The sequence below is a fragment of the Microplitis mediator genome, chromosome 1 (genome assembly GCF_029852145.1).
Source record: "Microplitis mediator isolate UGA2020A chromosome 1, iyMicMedi2.1, whole genome shotgun sequence".
Classification (NCBI taxonomy): Eukaryota; Metazoa; Arthropoda; class Insecta; order Hymenoptera; family Braconidae; genus Microplitis; species Microplitis mediator.
The window spans coordinates 10,178,370-10,188,318 of NC_079969.1; the positions used below are offsets into that span (position 1 = coordinate 10,178,370).

The window sequence follows — 9,949 nt, forward strand, 5'->3', positions numbered from 1 at the left end:
CTAGGCTGGTACCTAGCGACTTCGATGGTCCTTCAACTAGTGCCCTTGTATGTCGCATGCCTCCGGCCTCAAGCCACAAGTCCAAGAACCTGTCACAGGTCTATTGAGCCAAGTGGTTTCTAATAAAGCACAAAAGCACCGGAATTGAACAGACTGGCTCGGGGCCCGTTTTGCAGGCCCCTGCCCTTGCTAATTCATTTGCTATGTCATTCCCTTTTATACCGCTATGACCCGATACCCAAATGAGATTGACATAGTTGGCGCTCGCTAGTTTGTTAGCGAGTGTAATACAGTCCTGTACAAGCTTTGAAGTCACCACGACAGATGTGAGTGCTTTGAGAGCTGCACGGCTGCCACTGCATATGTATATGTGTTTGTTCCTGTGATCTAGCTCTAAAATATGCTTTACACAGGCCCATATCGCATATGCCTCTGCCTGAAAAATAGAGGCAGTGTGTCCCAGCCTGAGAGATATCTCAGTTTTGGGTCCGCCGCTATAAATTCCCGCTCCTGCTCCCTCTACCCTTTTGGACCCGTCTGTAAACCAGACTAGCCCTTGGGAGGATAGGATTTCATCGCTCTCTACTTTCCATTCCTACCTGTTTGGAAAGAGGACTTTGTAGTTGTATCTGAAATGGTAGCTACGAGAGCCATAGTCCCCTCCTTGGGCCAGAACCTCTTCGAGATCTCTGTTCCGTAGGATGGACGCATGTCCCGTCCTAGCCTTCGACCACAGTCCAACAAAATGCAGTCTCAATGCCGTAGATAATTATTTACTTGGTACAAGAAAATTTTGATTTTCCGAATTGTTAAAAAAAAAAATTTCTTGTACCAAGAATAATTTTCTTGTTTCTAGTTAACTGTATTTTCTATGTAGAGAAACTAAAATTTAAAAAAACGCGTTGAAGTTTTCATAACGTACAAGTGAAGGATCGTTTGAGCTAAAAAAAAACCTTTTATGGCAAAATACCTAGACTACACATGAACTCTGTTTAAATTGAAGCAATTTTATAATTTTTATATTATAAAATAATTCCAGTTATTAATATTGATTTTAAATTTATTTAAATTTAAATGTATTTTAGAATTATCTGATATTTTTGTGAATCATAACTACATACATAAGTAAGGCTAAGATGTTACGCTATATAGAGGCTCTGTACACGCACTCTCTACTATTCTTAATCTTCACGAATATTTTTATATAAAAAATTTTTTAAATGGGGTAAAATGGGTTGGATATATATTAACTTTTTAAATTGGAATTTTTTTTTAATTTAGTAGATAATTTTATAATTTAATAAAAAGTTAACTTTTTCAATGGGGAAAAATGAATCGTTTAAGTACAGAATTTTAAAACTATTAAAAAAAAAATTTTTTTTAAATAAGATAAAATTAAAAAAAATAAGATTAAAAAAATATAAGAGTAAAATTTAATTATTTAAAAATAAAAAATAGTTGGTTTTAAAAGAGTTAGTGTTAGCATTTACTGAGGTATGTTTTTGTAACGGTCATTAAAAGAAACCGATAAATAACAACCGGGTATTTTAAAGAAAATAAACCAGCAGTAATAGAAAAGTAAAGAAAACATATCCGCTGATCGTACAAAGATACCATTAAAATTGTTCTTTTTACGAGTAGTAGGGGATTCTTATATAAATAAATAAATAAATATATGTATATATATATATATATAGAAGTAAAGTGGACATAAAATTCACAGTACCCAAGACAGTAGGCTGATGTTTAGGTTAAGAACCGCTTGAAGCATCTATCTTTCAAACAACCCGTACCGCTTTGCGTATGTAGTGAGTTTTCGTTTCCCTCTCCTTCCTCTTCCGCGTTTGCTGGACCAACTAACCTCAGTTAAGCCGGGGTAGAATGAATGAGATGTAAACAACCTTTGCTGTAGCACAATCGCTTACTATCGCGCAACACATTTTTTAACTTTTTTTTTCCTGCGTTGTTTATACGGAGCTTTTGTCTTTCCCTTTGTATGCGTGGAATTTGCAATATAGTCTTTTTCTACATATATTTTTTTGTACCGCTTCTTTCTACTGCTAAGCATGAACTCTGAAGTTGTACAATTTACGGAATGTTTAACTTTTTAAAAGTTATTATTATCTCTTTCTTTTTTTTCTGTACTCAAAATTCAAGTAATTACGAAATCCTGAAGGAAATAAGACCCTGGCTATTTTTATTTTTTATGACATTTATACATTTATTAGAAACGAAATAAAATGAACTGGTTATTAATTAAAAAAAATTTTTTTTTTCCAAAATTTGTGTTAGAATCTTATCACTGATGTAATTTCGCGTAGAATGAGTACCCACAATATTAGGTTTGGATACAAAAAAGTTTTTCAAAAATTGTCAGGTTAAAACTTTTGAAAAAATTTTTTTTTAAATATGGACATGTTGGTACTCAAACGACAGGAAATCGGTTGGAGTAAAGGATCCAGCATTTAAAATAAGAAAAAAAAGCTATTGAAAAGCTTTCAAGCAATTAACGCACTCTGATAATCAATATCACACCAAGTTTCATGCTCACCAAAAAAAAAAAGGAAGTACTCTCATAAAAAAAGTAATTCGCCGGGCGATGAATGAATAAAAGCATGTTTTTCCAACACGTCAATCACTCTAGTACACTAGACTAAAGATCGATAGCTGCCAGAGTACGCGTGACGTGAAAATATAAAATTATTCCACAGCCTCTTCCTCATCCTATTCCTATACACGACGACAATGTTTTCTCTTTCCCAACATCCATTTTATTTTAATTTTAATTTTTTTTTTTCCCTCCTCTATTATTTTTATTCACATTTTAATTTCTCGTCTCTTCATAACCAGGCGTCGAGATTAAACATCACAATTGTCGTCTTCTTTGCTTTTTTATATTTTTACGGACGTAAAAAATGAGCGCAATTGATAATTTTATTTGCATAATTAATTTTTATAAATTATTAAATTAAAATAAAATAAACATTTATTAAGATGAATAATTATTTTTAATAATTAGAGCACTTGTATACTTTTTTTTTTTTGTAAAACAAGAAATGCGTGAGAGATAAACGTGTGAAATTATCCTTAAATATTCGGTTGGTTAATATTATTGTGTTGAGTTGGAAACCGGGTTTGAACCGATTTGCTGTATAAACATACCACTGAGTGTTGTCCAAGGACCAGTGGCTCATGTTTGCGAATTAGACCCAGTCAGACGTTAAATCACTCACAAACAATGGGAAAGATAGTAATTAATTGAAACCTATGTATATATGTATATAGATATATTATATACTTAACATTGTATTTAATTGTATTGTTTTGTTTTGTCAAGTAACGAGAAGTATGTATAATATTTAACAATCTAATCAAGCTAATTGACAAATTAATTGTTTTTTTTATAGGTACACGCAAAAAAATGAATTATCAAAATTAATAATTGATAACTAAAATTTTATAACGTGGTCACAATTTAATATCATTTCAAACAGTAATTTAGTAGTTTTATAGAATAAATTATAATAATTTTAATTTGAATATTGAAATTTACAGTTTATATGTAAATAAATCATGTTACAAATAATAGAAATTACTGTTTGGTAGATAAAAAAATTAAATTATAATGATATAACGTTTGTGCTTCAACATTCGCCGTTTGGAACATTAAAGTTTATAGTAAAAAAGTAAAAAAACATTTAGTGTGATAAATAAAATTTTCAATGTCGAGCAAATGATTTTACACACAACGTTATATAATTATTACTTTCTTCAAATTGTAGAAAGTATATCTTAAGCGCATCAGTTTTTATAGTTTGAAACAATCAAATTTTACTTGTGTTTGTGGGCTTCCAATGTATGTAAAAGAATTAACCTAAAGTATTATTAATCCGACTATACCTACATGGCAAGATGACGTATTTATCATTTCAAACAATAAAATTTAAAGACCAAGAGTGACAATTTTTTTTTTTATATCAATATATTTTAGAGAATCACTCTTATACTTTTTCGCTTTCAATATAATATTATTTAAGAATTACCTTCTTTGATGCGGGTTTATTGTTCAAACAATAAAAATGAATGAATATCCGGATAAAATTTATTATTTATTTTTTTGCGTGTAGTAATTTTTTAATTTATCGTGCCAGAAAATTATTTAGTAAAAATCAATGCTGGTATCTTGTTTCTGAGGTGATTACGCGTAAAAAGAGTACCAACGATGATGGGTTTCGAAAAAAAATTTTTTAACAAATAAATCTTGAGAAAAAATTTTTCTTTTTTTAAAGATACTCACCTGAGTATTCAAACGATAGGAAATTAGTTAGTTTAGAGAGTACGGTGAAAAAAAAAATTTTTTAGTAATTGTTTTTTTTTGTAATTTGAAAAAAAAATGGCACTAATTATTTGTAAATATTTTTGATTACTTTTTATACGGTTCGATTTACTTGAGTAAATAAAAAATAATGAGTTATTGATGATAGTATTTGATTAAAAATTTATAATTAATTCTATGGAAGTTTGTTATTTATTTGATGTACATTTACAGAATGAATCCAATGAATCGTGATTACGAATATTGAAATAATAAAATATATGTTTCTAACTTTATATATATTCTGTACTTGTGATTCATAGACATCAATGAGTTCATATTTCTCATTAAAAATGTAACTTCCCTTTTATGTCAATAATCACAAAGCTCTTGCTCCCTTTTCAAGACAAAGGAAATGAATGGGAGTAAAAAATAAAGTAAAATAAAATAAAATAAAATAATAAAAGTGAATTATATTATTTTAAATTATTTACCAAAACAATTTAATGTAAGCATTGTTGTTTTATAATTTATAGCAGTTAGACAAATGATGTTATTCGTTTTAAAATTTATCTTTGACGTTAAAGACGACAAACGTGATATCTGTCCAAAGCGTTCCAATGTCGCAGTGCTGACGTTAATGAGAATTAAAGCTCAGTAATTGGATCAAATTTACATCACCATCACTCATTATATTTTTATTCAAAATTATTATTTTTTTTTATTAATTTCACATGATTATGAAATAAATTCATCCTTTAAATTTAAATTATAATTAATCTATCAAGTCATTCAAAAAATTTTAAAGATATTTTTTGTAGAAAAATAAATTTGCTACAAAAAAGGTCTCTATATATTTTTATGTAAGCCCACTCCTTTATCCAAAATTTCAATTTAAATATTTGGGAATTTTCAATCCATCAAGTTTTGATAAAAACAAGCAACCGCAGTCACTACGTGACTGCCCGAGTATCACTACAAAATTTATTAAATATAATTTATATTTAATTGGTTATTAAATTCTTACCAATAAACTCTCAGTTACTTTTTTTATTTTAATTATTATCAAAGTTTAATACGAAATATTTCATAATTCATTCCCAAGTTTATTGATTTAGATAATTTTATAATCATAAAATTCTTAAAAAAAAAATATTTACACAGTTTAATTATTCTTATTAGTCGTCTAATATATTTTATTTATAAAAAATATCAACTAGAATTAGAGATATAAAAAAAATTTTTAAGTTGATAGGGTTTACCATAACGCTGTTGTCAAACTTGGGTAATCCTACCTTGGCCCAAGTCTGGGTAATTATTGTAACGGCCAAGGCAGGGACACCCAGTCCTGGCCCAAGCATGGGTTGCCATTGAATGGCCAAGGTTCGGTTACCCGGTCTTGGCCCAAGTCTGGGTAATCATTTTAATGGCCAAGGATAGGTCACCCAGTCTTGGCCCAAGTCTGGCTTGCCATTGGATGGCCAGGACTGAGTACCCAATCTTGAGCCAAGCATGGGCCAATAGAGATGAGCCAAAGCTAGGTTCCCCAGTGCTGGGCCAAGGAGGGCCCCGTTGTTCAACTCTTGCAGCTCCTGCATGGAATGGGAACTGTTACCATACTGATAGTTATTGTTCCCGTACTTATGGGAACTAATACCAGAAAGTATGGGCCTATATCCCATAATTCTAAGTAATCATTACCATAACGGTATGGGATGATATTTCATAAATGTACTAGGAACGGTTACCATAAATTTCTCTCTGTGTATATATAACTATTTATAAAACGTTAAGATATTGAGCTAACAATTGTATAAAGATATCGGAAACTATGAAAATTCACAAATTTAACTCAAGACCTTTACAACGATACCAAATTTAATAACATCATAACTGATCAACTAATTCTATTACGAAGGTATGGCGGGAACTGAATTTTTCTTATTTTCTTAATGATATATATTCTAGGTCTAGAGATTTAAATTATACTTCTAATTACATTATCACGTTTATCAAAAATTTAACATAAACTTTTTTGTAGAAAATTTAATTTCCTAATAGAAAAGTTTGCATATATTTTTTCATAGACTGAATAGTTTTCAAGTTATTTAAATTTAAAAACCCTACACGGAAAAAAATATATTAGGTGGTGCAACATGAACCAGTCTAGGTGGGTCACCATTAAAAATCATGTTGATGCAACATGAATGTCATCTTACCGCAACATGATTTTTCATGGTGACCCACCTAGACTGGTTCATGTTGCACCACCTAATATATTTTTTTCCGTGTATAAATAAAACATCAAATACAATCAAAATAATAATAATCTATATTGTAAAGAGTATATTAAGGAAAATTTTGTTCCCGTCATATCTATATAATAAAGTAAGTTAATGTTATTAAATTTGGTATCATTAGAAACGTCTTGATTTGAATTTGTGCCTTTTCATATTTTAAATTCTTTTTTATTGTTAAGTTTCAAGATAAATCAACTTACACAGTAAAAAATATTGTGTATCTGTGTTAAAAACGGTCCGTGTTAAAATTTTTGTGTTGATTATTTTGTGTCAAATCAACACAATTCTTTGTGTTACTTTAAAATTTTTAATCGATTTACTCTTCTACACTTTAAAAGTGTTACTTAGTATAAGAATCGATATTATCAACATTTATTAAGTGTTACTTTAAAATCAACACAAAAAAAGTGTTGAAATTTTAACATAAATTTTGTGTTGAAAATTAACACAAATATTGTGTGGACCGTTTCTAACACACAGATTGTGTTGATTTTAACACAATATTTTTTACTGTGTATTTATATCATTCAAATTACATTATATCCCGTGTAAAAAATTGATGATCATAATTATTTTCTCGAATAATATTTTAATTCTATTGTCACTAAGTTGGAATAAATATATAAAACTGTTATATATATATATATATATATATATATATATATATATATATATATATATATATATATATATATATATATATATATATATATATATATGATTGAAAGAAAATGAAAAAAATTTAGTCTATGCCATTTCTTCTATGGTTATGAAAACTTAACAGATTTAATTTGACATCAATGATAAAAAAATATATTAGATGACTAACACCAAAAAATTTGATCATGTGTAGATTTTTTTTTTAAGAATCCCATGATGATACAATCATTAAAATCAATCAATTTGCGAGTCAATAATGAAATTGGTCTTATTAAATTTTAATGATAACAGAAATAAACAAAAGATTCTAGAGTATAGATTTCAATAAACAGTTAAATTCAAATCATATTCAATAAATATATTTGTAGTAATACTCGGGCAGTCATAGAGTGACTGCAGGTTGCTCGTAATAATAATAATAATAATAATAATGAAATAATATCATATTAAAATTAAACGATTGTCACAAATTCCGACACAATAATTGCTAACGTCATTCCAATAATTTCCGTTGCTGACACAAATCATAACAAACAAACAAACAAACAAAAAAATCAAAACCGACAAAAAAATTAATTTTTTATTTTTTTCTGCACTTGAAGTACCATCAGATTTCTAGTAATTACTTCACCAGCTAGTATATCCATTCTAGTGTTTAGCGTTAAAATAAAAAAAGGGAAAAAAAGAATAATAGATAAAAGATTGGAAATTAAGAGGGAAATGAAGGCTGTTAAATCGGATCGAAAGAGTACTTGGCGTGAACAGGGACTATTATCTTTGAGATTGGTGACTGCACTCGTCGGCATACACGGGTCTTGAACTACTCCGCAAAGTGAATTTATCGCTGGCAGAAACTCGCGCTCTAGAACTCACTCACTCACTTCCTCACATCCTCCCTCACTCACTCACTCCCTAGAGAGTCAGGGGTTAAGTTTCCGCAAGTAATATGTCTATGAATATATTTTTTTTTAACTTCCTAGCATTCGTTAGTCCGCAAAAAAAAAAAATAAAATAAAATACAATAGTAACCTCTTGTTATTTTTATTTAAAAAAAAAATAAAAAAACCGTATTTTTAAAATGGAAATAAAGCGGATGCTTCGCAGTGGGTGGTTTTGTTTAAGTTATCACGCTAAGGTTCATCGTACCTGGCTGGTTTTTTTTTTATAAATAATTAATTAACCTGACATTGGAAACAATAGATTAAGCTTTTGTTCGATAGCTTTGTATTTTATCTAAACCCGTTTTCGTACGTGCCCTTTTTAAACTCACTTACTACCACAATTTATATATATTTTATTTTGTTTTACTTATTTATATGCCGACTTATTTTGCGCGACAAGTGAGTAATAGACCAAGCTAGTTAACTAGATCTGATCTTTATCATATTCACAGTTTCTCATTAATTTTTACTAATTGAGTCACTTCTTTCTTAGTTTTATAAAAACATCTAAATATTGGTAATTTTTTATTTATTATTTTTAAATTACGGGTAAACTACTGGGTTTAGATAAAAAATCACTATGACTTTTGTTGTAGAGAATTTAATTTCCTATAAAATTAGTTCAGTTAATTTTTTTCGTATCTTCAATAATTTAGGCAGTATTTTAATTTAAACAAAAAAAAATATAGCAATTTATATAATTAGTACTTAAAATTTAAATATCAGGTAAACTATCAATTTTATATAAAAATCAACAGATACCTTTTTTGTAGAGAATTTAATTTCCTATAAAAAGTGTTCAGACAAATTATTTGATAAAATCAATAGGTAATGAGTTATGATAATTTAAAAATAGTGAACTAATTAAAATGTAAATTAGTAATTAAAAATATATGAAGAATAAATTAAAAGTAAACAAAAAATAAATAATTAAATTCTTTTACCTGCAGCTGGATCAGTAAAAGCGTTTACAGAAGCAAGTACACAGATAATTAACGCAAGTACAAACATTGTTACGTTACAGATTGACGCGCGAACATCAACTAAGTCCTGGTATATTATTCTGACTAGTCAAGGGTCGCTGTTCTCCCGCCAAACTGTGCGTCTGCGCGCTAAAAATTTCATCCCCGGTAAGGAAAAGTAACCAAATTGTTAATTATTAATTTTATTTTTCTATGAGTCCTTTAATTTTTAATTTTCGTTTTTAGTCGGAAGTAAAAAAAGTTTTTTTTGTTTTTAAATTAACTTTTAATAATTAAATTATTTTTAAAAATCCAGTTAAATAAGTTATGGTGTTGTGCGGTCTAATCAATCATTTTGTATGTCCATACATCATTTTTATAATTAAATTTAAAAGATGAGATTATTATGAGAGAATATGTCAAAGTCGATTGTTTGAGGGTGACAAATGTCAGGTGCTTTTCAATCACGATCAATTACTCATTTTGTCCAACAAAAATATTTGACATCTTTATAAATATATTTTTTTAGGGTCACGGGATTAATTTAGTCGCTAGGAGAATTATTTTTTTTAGATAATTTGGATAGTAGATTTGGTAATTTTTTTTAGTCAATATCTATTAGGGTGGTCGTTAAAAATTAAATTTTCCCAGACGCCCCATAAAAAGCTTCTTTTTAGTGTAAAAATACGTGGGGAATTTGGTTTTGTCTTTTTAAGTAAAAAGAACATGTGTCCCAGGACGATCAAAGTTCATTTTTCGATACAATCGCGG

The 9,949-nt window shown here is 28.7% G+C and overlaps 1 protein-coding gene across 2 annotated transcripts in view; it reads right to left on the reverse strand.

Moving 5' to 3' along the window:
* The window catches only part of LOC130674144 (lachesin-like), a 57,623-nt gene extending 48,380 nt beyond the window's left edge, over nt 1-9,243 (reverse strand). For both annotated transcript variants that reach the window (XM_057479419.1, XM_057479415.1), the window contains exon 1: nt 9,161-9,243. In XM_057479419.1, coding sequence (XP_057335402.1) covers nt 9,161-9,227 — 67 coding nt within the window. In that variant the 5' untranslated portion in view covers nt 9,228-9,243. The remainder of the gene's footprint in view (nt 1-9,160) is intronic.
* Between the last annotated feature and the right edge of the window lie 706 nt (nt 9,244-9,949).